The following is an 18,338-nucleotide window of genomic DNA, read 5'->3' as shown; positions in this document are numbered from 1 at the left end:
GTCAGTCGAGGGATTTTCATCTGAATAAATGTGGCTTCTGCTCCTACATCTACTATTTCTCCAGCCCAAAAACACATATTTTGTTTGACTTCCAATTTAATAGAGGCTGCCTTGCTATGCCAAGCAGCTGCATATTAGGACCTATTACGTGATTTCATAGCTCTGAGAAAATTGCTCCTATTCACAAAGAAACGACGGGACGAAGAGGGAGAGAAAAAAGCCCCCAACACACAATCACGTCTTTTCAATTGACGATGGCAAGGTTGATGACAACATGACCATTGTGTTATAATGATAAGACCACAAAGGCATCTGCCCCCTCATCAAGGCTTCAGTACGGCTGCAGATACAATTTAATTCACTGCTCTGTCTGCTCGCTGATACCATTATACCGCACGTCAGCACAGGGGTAATCACTGTCTTCCCCGACAGGAGGGAAAAAGAGGGGAGAAAAAGATGGAGCGATGATGGTGAGGCCGAAACGTACAATTAAGACTGCCAATTCTGACATGTCAGAACCCCAGTCGCCCCGCACTTGTACACTTTCCACTTCCAGGCCTGTTTATTTACCATGCCTACCAGTAATTACAATTAACGTGTAATTTATTTCAAGGCGTCCTTTGCTGGTGTTGAGTGTGTTGGGCATTATGGAGTCTGTGAAAGAGCGGAGCCACAGAGATGCTGGGATGAAACTGTCAGCTAAGTGCTATTGAATGACTTATGTGGAGAGGGTGCAGGAGGAACTTTGATATCGCAGGCACAGACGTTCATCAAGTTTCAATTAGGTGTCATTGGGAAGGGATAGGCCTGTGTTAACGGCATTAATTCCTATTTTTCCCCTTCGACCACAATGTTTAATTAGTTAAGTGGCAGTAAGCCTGTTCTCTTTTATTGGGGTTTGTGATTACGCCTGCAAATGAAGTCAACGTTTAGAGCATTAAGTGTGTCTCTGAAAGTTTTTTTTTGGCTAAAGGGAGCTTTTATACTTAACAGTTTAAAAAGTCTTACATCAGGGGCTAGAAAATGGTCGCATAATTTTAATATTTTATCCTACAGTCAATCTCATGCCCTTTTGAGTTTCCATCAGCAATTTCCATCAATAAACACTAACTAACCACTCTGGTGAAATGATCCATCATGGTTCTATAATCTTTTGTCATGTCTGACCATGAACACACAATGACATTAATTAAATTGTAATAAAATGCACCCATTGTTGCAGGGAGGTTGTTTTCTTTGACCTTCCTATAGTGGTTTTACATAGTCTCAAATGTGTTTTTATAGTTCCACTGATGTTGTGATTTTTCCGGAAAGCAGAATCAATAAGACCTCAGTGGCATTAGTCATATTATTTAACTTCTTTTTAAATTGAAAAGAGAATAAATGTGGTTCATGGCAAATGTCTGACACAAAAGAAACCACAAACATACATACTTACACTACCGTTCAAAAGTTTGGGGTCACTTGGAAATGTCCTTGTTTTTGAAAGAAAAGCGCAATTTTTGTCCATTAAAAAAACATCAAATTGATCAGAAATACAGTGTAGACATTGTTAATGTTGTAAATGACTATTGTAGCTGAAAACGGCAGATTTTTTATGGAATATCTACATAGGTGTACAGAGGCCCATTATCAGCAACCATCACTCCTGTGTTCCAATGGCACGTTGTGTTAGCTAATCCAATTATGTTAGCACAGCTGAAAACTGTTGTTCTGATTAAAGAAGCAATACAACTGGTATTCTTTAGACTAGTTGAGTATCTGGAGCATCAGCATTTGTGGGTTCGATGACAGGCTCAAAATGTCCCGAAACAAATAACTTTCTTCTGAAACTCGTCAGTCTATTCTTGATCTGAGACATGAAGGCTATTCCATACGAGAAATTGCCAAGAAACTGCAGATCTCGTACAACGCTGTGTAGTACTCCCTTCACAGAACAGCGTAAACTGTCTAACCAGAAGAGAAAGAGGAGTGGGAGGGCCTGGTGCACAACTGAGCAAGAGGACAAGTACATTAGAGTGTCTAGTTTGAGAAACAGACACCTCACAAGTCCTCAAATGACAGCTTCATTAAATAGTACCCGCAAAACACCAGTCTCAACGTCAACAGTGAAGAGGCGACTCCGGAGTTCCTCTGTCCAGTGTCTGTGTTCTTTTGCCCATCTTAATCTTTTATTTTTATTGGCCAGCAACTCTGCCTAGAAGGCCAGCATCCCGGAGTCGCTTCTTCACTGTTGACGTTGAGACTTGTGTTTTGCGGGTACTATCAGCCGTTTCCAGCAACAATAGTCATTTACAACATTTACAACATTAACAATGTCTACACTGTATTTCTGATCCATTTGATGTTATTTTAATGAACAAAAAATGCGCTTTTCTTTCAAAAACAAGGACATTTCTAAGTGACCCCAAACTTTTGAACAGTAGTGTATATTGTCAAGTGTTGTGACCTTGTGTTGACATGAGTATATTTCTTAGTAAAGGTAGAAAAAGTATCAGATTCCACAGTAAGTGTGTCAACAGAAATGTACATTTTTATCTTGCTTATCTTGTTTTGTAAAAAGTGCATAAGATGTGCACAATTCCCTAGTCGTCTCATCCTTGAGGTGTAACGTTACCTCTAACCTTGGGATGCAAGGCTAATTGTAAAAGCAACTAAATATTTCCAACCAAAGACATGCAAAAAAAACTTTATGATATTCAAGACTGAAACATAAAACAACATAAAGATATGAGCTCCAATAGAGTTCCACAGTATGAGTCATAATACCCATAAAACCTAGAGGTCAATCTTGGTTCCAATCTTTTTTCCACCATTCATTTTTTCCCATAGGGGTTTTTACAAACACTTAAAATAAGGGCTGTGTTTTGTGTACGCTTACCCTGGTGTGACGTTTTGATAACCGTGTAAACTTCTCTAGTAGAAGGTGACTTTTATAAATATATTCACCTGTATTTACCCCCCAAAAATGAAATGTGAATTAGCTGCTAATGTGGCTATCATAAAGAACTACAAATACCATGATGATCTGGACGAGACTGCCGAATCGAGGCAAAGGTAAGAATCTCTGAATTCAAGTCAGCTAGAGATGACATGCAGGAGCTTGCAGGGATTTGTAGCTTTGCATGATGTCTACTTTAATGCTAATTAGCTTTTTCGAATCTGTGTGTAAATAGAACCGAATATATTGGTAAAAGTAATCTTGTCCGAGAGAGATTTACATGGTTATCAAAATGTCACGCCAGGGTAAGCCTGCACGAAATACAGAACTTATTTTAAGTGTTTTTAAAATCCCCTATGGGAAAAATGATTGGAACCATTTCCCTGTTTGACTGCTAGGTTTTATGGGTATTATGACACCTCCACTGTGGGGCTCTATAAGGTGAACCTTAGAATCAGACCACATGGCAAATATGTTGCCTACAGTATGCCAACAAGAAATATAGTTTAGGCTTAAAGTTTTGGGCTCCCGAGTGGCACAGCTGTCTAAGGCACTGCATCACAGTGCTAGAGGCGTCACTACAGACCCTGGTTTGATTCCAGGCTATATCACAATCCAATAGAGTCCCATAGGGCGGTGCACAATTAGCCCAGTGTCGGCCCGGGTTTGGCCCGGGGTAAGCCGTCATTGTAAATAAGAATTGCTCTTAACTGACTTGCCTAGTTAAATAAAGGTTCAATAAAAATTACAAATAAACTCTGCTATTGATAAAAATAGATAAATTACTTAGACCCCAATTCAATCAATCGCAGATAAAGGAAAAAAAAGTACTGCACAATGTTTACGCTGGATTGGAGGTGTTCAACAGTGTTGTTTCTGTCACTCCTACAGTGTCCCACATGGTCATTGAAGAGGTCAACAGCATTCAGGATAACCTGGACATAGAGAGGACATGCAGACAGAGTGTGGAAGCCCTGGCCTCCAAGGTGGGTCAGCCTAACGAGCAATGAAGGACTTTGCCCTTTGTATGCTCCCAATTCTTCCCTTGAAACAAATATTGCACCTAATTTCTCTGTAGACACCATCATTCTTGGTGCAAAAAACTTTACTAACATTTTCTGTCCAAAAATTGGTCCTGTAATCCAGTGTACAGTTATTTTGTGAAATGCTTGCCAAATGTCTAGGTCTGATTCAGAGTGGGCAGAGTGATTTCTCAGCCCGCTGAAGCTGGACTCATCACTCTAATCATTACCCACACAATTCTTTGGACAGAAGCCCTCTGCTTCCACCTGGCAGTTCTGCCAGGGGTGGAGGAGAGCTTCTGTACAATACCTCCTCCTCCCAACAATCCAGTCCCAGCCAGGCATGGTTGGCCACATGCAGCTGTGCTTTCTACACATATGAATGTTTTTGCTATAACGTTTATCTCTTCTTAAAAAAAATGATGTTCTGGGGAGAACTCTGATGGTGCTCTTTCAATAAGGATTATTTGATGTTATTACAGTTGCTATTGGGCATCTATATGGCCATCTACGTATTTGCATATTTTGTCATGTTTGAAATGCTATTCGATTACAGTTTTATTTTATTGCTTTGGTGCAATTTTCACAAGTACAGTATGTGGTACATTTTCACAAGTACAGTATGTGGTACATTTTCACAAGTACAGTATGTGGTACATTTTCACAACTCTTACTACAGTTGTTTCAAAATTCTAAGTACATTTTCAATTGACTAAGTACAACACACAAACTCATACAGTCACTTTTTCACCAAACTTAATCAGTGTTTCATCTAGAAATAATAATGTTTCACATTGCAATGCATGTTCATATAAAGTAAATGCCTTTCACAATGCAATGCTCACATTACTTTTGATATAATGATCTTGTCTTTTGTTAAAATACATTTTACTATTACTTAATCCGACTGTTCTTAAACTTTTGGTAAACCTGTAGATTTGCCATGTAAACTGGTTTGTCTACTACAGATTTTGAGAACTACATAATGAAAATGTATATCTGTAAAGTAGAAACATAAAAAGTATGATACACTACATTACCAAAATGTAACCTGCTCGTTGAACATCTTATTCCAAAACCATGGGCATTAATATGGAGTTGGTCCTCTCTTTGCTGCTATAACATCCTCCACTCTTCTGGGAAGGCTTTCCACTAGATGTTGGAACATTGCTGCGGGGGTTTGCTTCTATTCAGCCACAAGAGCATTTGTGAGGTCGGGCACTGATTTTGGGCAATTAGGCCTGGCTCGCAGTCGGCGTTCCAATTCATCCCAAAGGGGTTCGATGGGGTTGAGGTTAGGGCTCCATGCAGGCCATTCAAGTTCTTCCACACTGATCTCGACAAACCGTTTCTGTATGGACATCGCTTTGTGAACGAGGCATTGTCATGGTGAAACAGGAAAGGGCCTTCCCCAAACTGTTGCCACAAAGTAGGAAGCACAGAATCGTCTAGAATGTAATTGTGTGCTGTAGCGATAACATTTCCCTTCACTGGAACTAAGGGGCCTAGCCCAAACTATAGAAATAGCCCCAGACCATTATTCCTCCTCCACCAAACTTTACAGTTGGCACAATGCGTTCGAGCAGGTAGCGTTCTCCTGACATCCGCCAAATCTAGATTAATCTGTCGGTCTGCCAGGTGGTGAAGCGTGATTCATCACTCCAGAGAACACGTTTCCACTGCTCCAGAATCCAATGGCGGCAAGCTTTATACCACTCCAGCCTATGCTTGGCATTGCGCATGGTGATCTTAGGCTTGTGTGCGGCTCGCCCACGAACAGTTCTTGTGCTGACGTTACTTCCTGTCAGCAACAGGTGTATAAATTTGAAGGGATTTTTTTAATTTTTTAATTTTTTATTTCAACTTTATTTAACCAGGTAGGCTAGTTGAAAACAAGTTCTCATTTACAACTGCATCCTGGCCAAGATAAAGCAAAGCAGTGCGACACAAACAACAACACAAGAGTTACACATGGAATAAACAAGTGTACAGTCAATAACACAATAGGAAAAAAATTAAGTCTATATACAGTGTGTGCAAATGGCGTGAGGAGGTAAGGCAAGAAATAGGCCATAGTAGCAAGTAATAACAATTTATCAAGTTAACACTGGAGTGATAGATGTGCAGATGATGATGTGCAAGTAGAATACTTGTCACGTCCTGGCCATAGAGAGGGTTTTTAGTCTCTATTTTGGTTAAGCCAGGGTGTGATTAGGGTGGGCATTCTATGTGTTATATTTCTTTGTTTTTGGCCAAGTGTGGTTCCCAATCAGAGGCAGCTGTCTATCGTTGTCTCTGATTGGGAATCATACTTAAGCAGCCTTTTCCCACCTGTGTTTTGTGGGTAGTTGTTTTCTGTTTAGTTTCTGCACCTTACAGAACTGTTTCGTTTCTCACTTTGTTATTTTGCTTGAGTGTTTTTGGTGAATAAATTATCATGAACACGTACCACGCTGCGCTTTGGTCCACTTCTTCAGACGAGCGTTACAATACTGGTGTGCAAAAGAGCAGAACAATAAATAAAAACAATGTGGGGATGAGGTAGGTAGATTGGATGGGCTATTTACAGATGGGCTATATACAGCTGCAGCGATCGGTTAGCTGCTCGGATAGCTGATGTTTACAGTTAGTGATGGAAATATAAGTCTCCAGCTTCAGCGATTTTTGCAATTCGTTCCAGTCATTGGCAGCAGAGAACGGGAAGGAAAGGCGGCCAAAGGAGGTGTTGGCTTTGGGGCTGACCAGTGAGATATACCTGCTGGAGCGTGTGCTACGGGTGGGGGTTGTTATCGTGACCAGGGAGCTGAGATAAGGCGGAGCTTTACCTAGCAAAGACTTATAGATGACCTGGAGCCAGTGGGTCTGGCGACAAATATGTAGCGAGGGCCAGCCGATTAGAGCATACAGGTTGCAGTGGTGGGTGGTATATGGGGCTTTGGTGACAAAACGGATGGCGCTGTGATAGATTGCATCCAGTTTGCTGAGTAGAGTGTTGGAGGCTATTTTGTAAATGACATCGCCGAAGTCGAGGATCAGTAGGATAGTCAGTTTTGCTAGGGTATGTTTGGCGTCGTGAGTGAAGGAGGCTTTGTTGCGGAATAGAAAGCCGATTCTATATTTATTTTTGGATTGGAGATGTTTAATCTGAGTCTGGAAGGAGAGTTTACAGTCTAGCCAGACACCTAGGTATTTGTAGTTTTGTACTGTACATACTTTTGTACTCTGCATTCGGAAAGTTTTCAGACCCATTGACTTTTTCCACATTTTGTTAAATTACAGCCTTATTCTAAAATTGATTTAATTGGCTGCAATTTCTGAGGCTGGTAACTAATGAACTTATCCTCTGCATCAGTGGTAAGTCTGAGTCTACCTTTCCTGTGGAGGTCCTAATGAGAGCCAGATTCATCATAGTGCTTGATGGTTTTTGAGACTGCACTTGAAGAAACTTTCAAAGTTCTTGAAATGTTCCAGATTGACTGACCATGTCTTAAAGTAATGATGTATTGTCATTTCTCTTTGCTTATTTGAGCTGTTCTTGCCATAATATGGACTTGGTCTTTTACCAAATAGGGCTATCTTCTGTATACCACCCCTACCTTGTCACAACACAACTGATTGTCTCAAACGCATTAAGAAGGAAATAAATTCCACACCAGTTAATTGAAATGCATTCCAGGTGACTACCTCATGAAGCTGGTAGAGAGAATGCAAAGAGTGTGCAAAGCTCTCATCAAGGCAAAGGGTGGAATCTCAAATATAAAATATAAAACACTTTTTTGGTTACTACGTGATTCCATATGTGTTATTTCATAGTTTTGATGTAGAAAATAGTAAAAATAAAGAAAAACCCTTGAATGAGTAGGTGTGTCCAAACTTTTGACTAGTACTGTAAATATTCACACAATACAGGTTAGAATCACCTTTGGCAGTGATTACAGCTGTGAGTCTTTCTGGGTAATTCTCTTAAGAGGTTTGCACACCTGGATTGTACAATATTTGCCCATTATTCTTTTCAAAATTCTTCAAGCTCTGTCATTGGTTGTTGCTCATTGCTAGACAACCGTTTTCAAGTCTTGTCATAGATTTTCTGTCTGATTTGTGTCAAAACTGTAACTCGGCTACTCAGGAACATTCACTGTCCTCTTGGTAAGCAACTCCAGTGTAGATTTGGCCTTGTGTTTTAGGTTATTGTCCTGCTGAAAGGACATCTCCCAGTGTCTGGTAGAAAGCTACCAGCTTTCCTCTAGGATTTTTCCTGTGCTTAGCTCCATTCTATATATATTTTTTTTATCCTGAAAAACTGCCCAGTCCTTAACGATTACAAGCATACCCATAACATGATACATTCAAAACTATGCTTGAAAATATGGAGAGGGGTACTAAATTTACATTTTAGTCATTTAGCAGTGCAGTTATTTAAAATACAGACCAATGTCAGGCTTGGATTCGCAATGGCAAAAGGTTTTTCTCCAGGTGCATGAACAATGAGGATATTTACTGCGATTTCAATGAGAACCTATGGCCAAATGCTCAAGGCATGCTTGATGCAAACTAGTGCCTGCTAAACATTGTTAAACATGATCACATCTTTGATCACACATGGGATAGAAACGATGGTAACTTGATTTTCAGTCAATTTTAATAGGTAGTGCAAATGTATTGCCTAATGTGAAAAAAGTGTAATATACTGTAATTTACAGTACTCATAATTTACATTCAAAAGGCAATTTTGAAAAATGTATCTTAAATATTTAGCTATTGGTTTTTGCTGGTTGTTAAAATAACTAAATTGAGAAGATATCAATATGTTGTGTTTTGGTGATTAAACCAGTATTTCACAGTAAACTTATATTTTGGATCAATGATTGTATAGTGAAAGATGTCTACAAACAAAATGAATTCACAATGAAAGATTACAATTTAAGACAATAAAAGAATGTAGAACACATGATACAAATGAATTGTTGTCGACAACAACCACTTGGAAATATTGTACTGTTGTCCAGGGGAAAAAGTGTGAATGTCAAATGATGGGGCTTCCCTTTTTCTTGTATTTGCGCATTACTTTCGTGAAGTAACTAGAGCACATTGTAAAACTTTTCCCTCTAAATGTACAGCATTATACTGATAGTATAGTTGCCAGCTAAATACTGTAATTTTGCTTCACACGGGGATGCTGTAAAATGTTTTACAGTAAGAAACACAGTGCTGTATTATACAATACATCATTATACTGTAAATGAATGAGCCTACTGTAATCATTACACCAACACAGCTGTATTATATAATTACAGTCATTTACTGGCAACTCCTCTGCCATTATAATGCTGTAAATTTACAGTACAGCATGTTACCGTAATCCGTTTTACTGTAATATTTTTTCAGTAATTGTAATGAATGGATGAATGAATAAATAAATAAATTAAATTAATTGAAGAGGTTTGTATTTTACTGTAATTGAATGGGATTGGTGCAAGCATATTACAGCATATCAAATATATACACTACTGGTCAAAAGTTTTAGAACACCTACTCATTCAAGGATTTTTCTTTATTTTTACTATTTTCTACATTGTAGAATAATAGTGAAGACATCAAAACTATGAAATACAGTGCCTTGCAAAAGTATTTGATGTTTTTCCTATTTTGTTGCATTACAACCCATAATTTAAATGGATTTTTATTTGGATTTCGTGTAATGGACATACACAAAATATTCGAAATCGGTGAAGTGAAATGAAAAACAATAGCTTCTTTCAAAAAATTCAAAAAAAATATTTATGGAAAAGTGATGCGTGTATATGTATTCACCTCCTTTGCTTTGAAGCAAATAAGATCTGGTGCAACCAATTACCTTCAGAAGTCACATAATTAGTTAGATTGCACACGGGTGGACTTTATTTAAGTGTCACATGATCTGTCACATGATCTTAGTATATATACACATGTTCTGAAAGGCCCCAGACTCTGCAACACCACTAAGCAAGCGGCACCATGAGGACCAAGGTGCTCTCCAAACAGGTCAGGGACAAAGTTGTGGAGAAGTACAGCTCAGGGTTGGGTTATAAAAAAATATCCAAAATTTTGAACATCCCACGAAGCACCATTTAAATCCATTATTAAAAAATGGAAAGAATATGGCACCACAACAAACCTGCCAAGAGACGGCCGGCCCACCAAAACTCACGGACCAGGCAAGTAGGGCATTAATCAGAGAGGCAACAAAGAAACCAAAGATAACCCTGAAGGAAATGCAAAGCTTCACAGCGGAGATTGGAGTATCGGTCCATAGGACCACTTTAAGCCATACACTCCACAGAGTTGGGGTTTACGGAAGTGTGGCCAGAAAAAGACATGCTTAAACAAAAAAAGAAGCAAACACGTTTGGTGTTCGCCAAAAGGCATGTGGGAGACTCCCCAAACATATGGAAGAAGGTACTCTGCTCAGATGAGACTAAAATTGAGCTTTTTGGCCATCAAGGAATAAGCTATGTCTGGCGCAAACCCAACACCTCTCATCACTCCGAGAACACTATCCCCACAGTGAAGCATGGTGGTGGCAGCATCATGCTGTGGGGATGTTTGAAGGAATGATGGATGGCGCTAAATACAGGGAAATTCTTGAGGGAAACCTGTTTCAGTCTTCCAGAGATTTGAGACTGGGACGGAGGTTCACCTTCCAGCAGGGCAAAAACCCTAAGCATACTGCTAAAGCAACACTCAAGTGGTTTAAGGGGAAACATTTAAATGTCTTGGAATGGCCTAGTCAAAGCCCAGACCTCAATCCAATTGAGAATCTGTGGTATGACTTAAAGATTGCTCTACACCAGCGGAACCCATCTAACTTGAAGGAGCTGGAGCAGTTTTGCCTTGAAGAATGGGCAAAATCCCAGTGGCTAGATGTGCCAAGCTTATAGAGACATACCCCAAGAGACTTGCAGCTGTAATTGCTGCAAAAGGTGGCTCTACAAATGATTGAGTTTGCGGGGGTGAATAGTTATGCACGCTCAAGTTTTCAGTTTTTTTGTCTTATTTCTTGTATGTTTCACAATAAAAAATATTTTGCATCTTCAAAATGGTAGGCATGTTGTGTAAATCAAATGATACAAATCCTCCAAAAAATCATTTTTCATTCCAGGTTGTAAGGCAAAAAAATGGGAAAAATGCCAAGGGGGGTGAATACTTTCGCAAGCCACTGTAACACATATGGAATCATGTATTAACCAAAATATATTTTGTATTTGAGATTATTCAAATAGCCACACTTTGCCTTGATGACAGCTTTGCATACTCTTGGCATTCTCTCAACCAGCTTCAAGAGTTAGTCACCTGGAATGCCTTTCAATTAACAGGTGTGCCTTCTTAAAAGTTCATTTGAGGAATTTCTTTCCTTCTTAATGCGTTTGAGCCAATCAGTTGTGTTGTGACAATGTATGGCTGGTATTCAGAAGATAGCCCTATTTTGTAAAAGACCAAGTCCATATTATGGCAAGAACAGCTCAAATAAGCAAAGAGAAATGACAGTCCATCATTACTTTAAGACATGAAGGTCAGTCAATATGTAACATTTCAAGAACTTATAAAGTTTCTTCAAGTGCATTCGAAAAAACCATCAAGCGCTATGATGAAACTGGCTCTCATGAGTACCACCACAGGAATGGAAGACCCAGAGTTACCTCTGCTGCAGAGGATACATTCATTAGAGTTACCAGCCTCAGAAATTGCAGCCCAAATGAATTCTTCACAGAGTTCAAGTTACAGACACATCTCAACATCAACTGTTCAGAGGAGAGGGATTGCTGCAAAGAAACCACTAATAAAAGACACAGATAAGAAGAAGAGACTTGCTTGGGCCAAGAAACACGAGCAATGTACATTAGACTGGTCGAAATTTGTCCTTTGGTCTGGAGTCCAAATTGGAGATTTTTGGTTCCAAACGCTGTGTCTTTGTGAGACGCGGTGTGGGTGAATGGATGATCTCCTCATGTGTATTTCCCACCGTAAGGCATGGAGGAGGAGGTGTTATGGTGTGGGGATGCTTTACTGGTGACACTGTCTGTGATTTCTTTAGAATTCAAGGCACACTTAATAAGCATGGCTACCACAGCATTCTGCAGCGATACGCCATCCCATCTGGTTTTGGCTTAGTGGGACTATCATTTGTTTTTCATTAGGACAATGACCCAACACACCACCTAGCTGTGTACGGGCTAGAAGGAGAGTGATGAAGTGCCACATCAGATGACCTAGCCTCCACAATTCCCCGAACTGAACCAAATTGAGATGGTTTGGGATGAATCGTACAGCAGAGTGAAGGAAAAGCAGCCAACAAGTGGTCAGCATATGTGGGAACTCCTTCAAGACTGTTGGAAAAGCATTCCAAGTGAAGCTGGTTGAGAGAATGCCAAGAGTGTGCAAAGCTGTCATCAAGACAAAGGGTGGCTATTTGAAGAATCTCAAATATAAAATATATTTTGATTTGTTTAACACTATTTTGGTTACTACATGATTCCATATCTGTTATTTCATGGTTTTGAAGTCTTCACTATTATTCTACAATGTAGAAAATAGTAAAAATAAAGAAAAACCCTTGAATGAGTAGGTGTTCTAAAAGTTTTGACCGGTAGTGTATAAATATTTGGTCTTTAATATCACTTGCACTTCTCGAGGCCATAACAAAGGCTTCCAAACTTGTAGTGGCTTCAGTGAAAAACAGACCAAGGATATAGCAAATACTCAACCATTAAAGGTTTGAGGCTTGCTGCAACTCCAATATCTCCCCTATACACATTTAATTGTTGTGGCACTACTACCACATATCAGTTCAATTGGTACAGCATTGTCACTCACGGGTGCAACAAATGTAGCCTCTTACAAGGCACTCCACAAAATATGCTAATGAACCAGAAACAACAATACCATTCACCCACTAGTGCAAAAAAGTTTTTGGGCACTCCAAAAATACAGTAGGGTACTGTATTCTGTGGGGTGGAATTACAGTACCATTCTAAATACAGTACTTCTTTAGAGTAATGTATTTTTAAACCAAAGTTTAATTTATCATTTACCAGTTATACCTAAAATCACCAAGAATGCATTGCGATTTACGGCTATTTACTGTAACTAATTAATATGGTACATTGCTGTTTTATTGTATAATTCTGGAAAAACAACAAGAAATATTAGCTGCAAAAAATATTCCACTTCACTGCCGCTTCAAGAAGATATTTACTAAAATAGTCTGAGCTTCATGCATCTCACCAAACAGAATGAGGTTGGTGCCTGAAACTGAACATTGTAGTCTACAGTAAGCATAAGTTATTATTGTAAAGAAATACAGTATGTTAGAGTAATTTTTACAGGAAGCTTCCAACTACAGTTTATAACAGTATTTTTCAGCATTTTGCCCATAATGCAGTGCCATCTACAGAATTTATTACGTGAAAGACATTGAAGATATTTTATTGTTCATTCTACAGTGTTTTACTGTTTACAGAAAAGTCTTACAGTGCAGTGCTTCTCAAACCTCTACTCAGGAACCCCCAGATGTTTCACAATGTTGTTGTAGCCCTGAACTAGCTCACCTGATTCACTAATCAAGGGCTTGATGATTAAATCAGGTGTGGTAGCTCTGGAATAGATCTCCTAAGGCACCTCCTACCTTCTATGGTTTTGTGATATGACACCACTTTAGTCTAATGACCAGATCAGAATGAAGTTGTAGACTTGACTTAGACCAGGGGTCTTTAAAAAAAATGTGCCCAGGGACCCCTTCCCAGGACAACCTGTGACCCAGGGACCCCCATCATATGTTAGCGAAAAATATGTATTTTCACGTCTTGTCTTATCATCAGGTGAATTAAGAAATAATCAACATTTATAAATTAATAGATTTGGTTGATTGTTTTTCATTATTTTGACCTCCCAACATGACGTGGAAACAACATTGATTCAACCGGTGTGTTCCCAGTGGGTTAACTGTGATTAATATGCTTGATCCCAATCCCATTTTGCAGGCACCTGATCATGAACTTGTTTTCCTACTGACTCATCACTTAGACACTAATATAATGCTTCACAGGTGTTTCCCAATAAGTAAACAATGGAATCAGGCCATTGCCCTAATATCAGTCAAGGTGGCTGTATCATTGGAAGAGGAAGTGTACACTGTAACTTAAGCCTATTAACTAGAAAGGTAGCTTCAAACACATTTTTGCGACTACAAGATTCCATATGTGTTATTTCATAGTTTTGATGTCTTCACTATATTCTCTTCACTATTATTCTACAATGTAGAAAATAGTAAAAAATAAAGAAAAACCGTTGAATGAGTAGGTGTTCTAAAATTTTTGACCGGTAGTGTATTTTGGTAGGTTTCAAGTAAAAAGACAGCTTTATTGACCCTCGTGAAAATGTATTTAATTTTCTTGAGCCCAGTGCTGCTAATTTTGCCTGCCAACACCACACAAGGAAAGCCAGAGAGAAAAAAAGTTCAAGAAAAATCGTAAACGCTCCAACATTTTGAATTAAAAAGCAATAATAGCGTGAGCCTGCTATTTGTCGCCAGTCAAATCAGATGTTTTGTGTTGATGTTTGCTCAAGGAAGATGAGGGGGCTGTGACTTTGTAATCGTGACCTCTGAAGCGCCGCGGATAGCCTTCCTGCGAGCATGCCTGAGTATGTAATTTCATACATTCGCTCTCATCAATAGTAGATTATTATCAAAGACTATGATTCTGTGTTATGTATTGTTGATTGCATTTTTAAAATATGCGCTTTAAAGGGCATCATCAGAAGATGGAATTGCTGCATTCTGCACTGACTAGGATGTCATTAATACATGCCTCTTTTATAGCTCTGCTTCCTTTTTCTCCTCACTTTCTGTCCCAAATCACATCAACAAATGTGCGTCATTTTCATCCATCGTCTTGCCTTAGGCTTCATTATTCTTTACTTAGTAGTAGTATGCCTAAATTGGCACAAGGGACGTCTTGATGATAGAACCAAAAAATGTGAACGTTTCATACTGCCAGTTCAATATGGATGGCTTAGGCTGAACTGATCAAATTTGGAATTTGTCAAGAAAAGGGATACAAAGTCCAGCATGCCATAGGAATGAGGGATGTACTGTAAATAGATGTGTTTCATAAAATACTGTGATTGTGTCTAAAAGCAGACATACATTGTCATCAGGCCTTTCCCCTGGCTCTTTGTATTGAGATGGCTGATTATTGCTTGTGCATCCTTCCCCGATGCCACTTACAGGCACAGTGTGATTGACGGGACGATGAATGAAGAAATCGGACCAACATTTTATCTGACATATCTTGCGCCACATTTCCTATTATCTGTGCATGACACTTTACTATAATACAACTATAATAGTTTGACTGTAATTGCAGCAGGTTGATGTTTATTGGGATAAGTCTTGTCCTGGAGGCAGAAGTGAGTGATTTCCGCTAGATGGGTCAGAAATGAATGGAAACAAACTGCTTTTTTGGTCTTAAAGGGGCAATCTGCAGCTTGAACAATAACGAACTCCACCAGTAATTTGGTAAACAGACGAGGGATGTGGCTGGAGAAATGTAACTAAACTCATGGACAGAGCTATGGATGAAGGGATTGACCATCCATGGTATCAAAATTATAGTTTGAACCATGTTTTGAGGCTGTACATCGTTTTTTAAACATTTACATTGTTTACAAACAAAGGAGTAGAATTTGCTTATATTTGGGTTTCTAATGGGGTACATCTAAGGTCAATGTGTGTGTGTGTGTGTGTGTGTGTGTGTATATACAGTGGGGAGAACAAGTATTTGATACACTGCCGATTTTGCAGGTTTTCCTACTTACAAAGCATGTAGGTACACTTCAACTGTGAGAGACGGAATCTAAAACAAAAATCCAGAAAATCACATTGTATGATTTTTAAGTAATTAATTAGCATTTTATTGCATGACACAAGTATTTGATCACCTACCAACCAGTAAGAATTCCGGCTCTCACAGACCTGTTAGTATTTCTTTAAGAATCCCTCCTGTTCCTCACTCATTACCTGTATTAACTGCACCTGTTTGAACTCGTTACCTGTATAAAAGACACCTGTCCACACACTCAATCAAACAGACTCCAACCTCTCCACAATGGCCAAGACCAGAGAGCTGTGTAAGGACATCAGGGATAAAATTGTAGACCTGCACAAGGCTGGGATGGGCTACAGGACAATAGGCAAGCAGCTTGGTGAGAAGGCAACAACTGTTGGTGCAATTATTAGAAAATGGAAGAAGTTCAAGATGACGGTCAATCACCCTCGGTCTGGGGCTCCATGCAAGATCTCACCTCGTGGGGCATCAATGACCATGAGGAAGGTGAGGGATCAGTCCAGAACTACACGGCAGGACCTGGTCAATGACCTGAAGAGAGCTGGGACCACAGTCTCAAAGAAAACCATTAGTAACACACTACGCCGTCATGGATTAAAATCCTGCAGCGCAGGCAAGGTCCCCCTGCTCAAGCCAGCGCATGTCCAGGCCCGTCTGAAGTTTGCCAATGACCATCTGGATGATCCAGAGGAGGAATGGGAGAAGGTCATGTGGTCTGATGAGACAAAATAGAGCTTTTTGGTCTAAACTCCACTCGCCGTGTTTGGAGGAAGAAGAAGGATGAGTACAACCCCAAGAACACCATCCCAACCGTGAAGCATGGAGGTGGAAACATCATTCTTTGGGGATGTTTTTCTGCAAAGGGGACAGGACGACTGCACCGTATTGAGGGGAGGATGGATGGGGCCATGTATCGCGAGATCTTGGCCAACAACCTCCTTCCCTCAGTAAGAGCATTGAAGATGGGTCGTGGCTGGGTCTTCCAGCATGACAACGACCCGAAACACACAGCCAGGGCAACTAAGGAGTGGCTCCGTAAGAAGCATCTCAAGGTCCTGGAGTGGCCTAGCCAGTCATCAGACCTGAACCCAATAGAAAATCTTTGGAGGGAGCTGAAAGTCCGTATTGCCCAGCAACAGCCCCGAAACATGAAGGATCTGGAGAAGGTCTGTATGGAGGAGTGGGCCAAAATCCCTGCTGCAGTGTGTGTAAACCTGGTCAAGAACTACAGGAAACGTATGATCTCTGTAATTGCAAACAAAGGTTTCTGTACCAAATATTAAGTTCTGCTTTTCTGATGTATCAAATACTTATGTGCTGCAATAAAATGCAAATTAATTACTTAAAAATCATACAATGTGATTTTCTGGATTTTTGTTTTAGATTCCGTCTCTCACAGTTGAAGTGTACCTATGATAAAAAATGACAGACCTCTACATGCTTTGTAAGTAGGAAAACCTGCAAAATCGGCAGTGTATCAAATACTGGTTCTCCCCACTGTATATATATATATATATATATATATATATATATAATTGTTTGGCCATAATGACCATTGTTATGTTTGGAGGAAAAAGGGGGAGGCTTGCAAGCCGAAGAACAACATCCCAACCGTGAAGCACGGGGGTGGCAGCATCATGTTGTGGGGGTGATTTGCTGCAGGAGGGACTGGTGCACTTTACAAAATAGATGGCATCATGAGGTAGGGAAATTATGTGGATATATTGAAGCAACATCTCAAGACATCAGTCAGGAAGTTATAGCTTGGTCGCAAATGGGTCTTCCAAATGGACAATGACCCCAAGCAAACTTCCAAAGTTGTGGCAAAATTGCTGAAGGACAACAAAGTCAAGGTATTGGAGTGGCCATCACAAAGCCCTGATCTCAATCTATAGAAAATTTGTGGGCAGAACTGAAAAAGCATGTGCGAGCAAGGAGGCCTAGAAACCAGACTCCGTTACACCAGCTCTGTCAGGAGGAATGGGCCAATATTCACCCAACTTATTGTGGGAAGCTTGTGGAAGGCTACCCGTAACATTTGACCCAAGTTAAACAATTTAAAGGCAATGCTACCAAATACTAATTGAGTGTATGTAAACTTCTGACCCACTGGGAATGTGATGAAAGAAATAAAAGCTGAAAGAAATAATTCTCTCTACTATTATTCTGACATTTCACATTCTTAAAATAAAGGGGTGATCCTAACTGACCTAAGACAGGGAATTTTTACTTGGATTAAATGTCAGGAATTGTGAAAAACTGAGTTTAAATGTATTTGGCTAAGATGTATGTAAACTTCTGACGTCAACTGTATGTGTGTATATGTGTATATATATATATATATATATATATATATATATATATAATTTAAAATACTAATATATATATATATAATTTAAAACACTAAAATTGGAAGAAGGAACTGCAGATTGCCCCTTTAATTTAAGGTTAGGGTTAGGCATTAGGGTTAGCAGTGTGGTTGAGGTTAGGGTT

The 18,338-nt window shown here is 39.5% G+C and overlaps 1 protein-coding gene across 1 annotated transcript in view; it reads left to right on the top strand.

The window, feature by feature from the left end:
* shtn1 (shootin 1) overlaps positions 1 to 18,338 on the top strand; it is a 44,146-nt gene that overhangs the window by 7,050 nt on the left and 18,758 nt on the right. Inside the window, exon 4 of the mRNA XM_071380521.1 lies at positions 3,833 to 3,927. Within this exon, the coding sequence (XP_071236622.1) occupies positions 3,833 to 3,927 (95 nt within the window). The remainder of the gene's footprint in view (positions 1 to 3,832; positions 3,928 to 18,338) is intronic.

Source organism: Salvelinus alpinus, chromosome 32 (assembly GCF_045679555.1).
Source record: "Salvelinus alpinus chromosome 32, SLU_Salpinus.1, whole genome shotgun sequence".
In the NCBI taxonomy this organism is placed as follows: Eukaryota; Metazoa; Chordata; class Actinopteri; order Salmoniformes; family Salmonidae; genus Salvelinus; species Salvelinus alpinus.
Note: the sequence above shows the minus strand (reverse complement) of the source record. Positions and strands in the feature narration are given on the sequence as shown.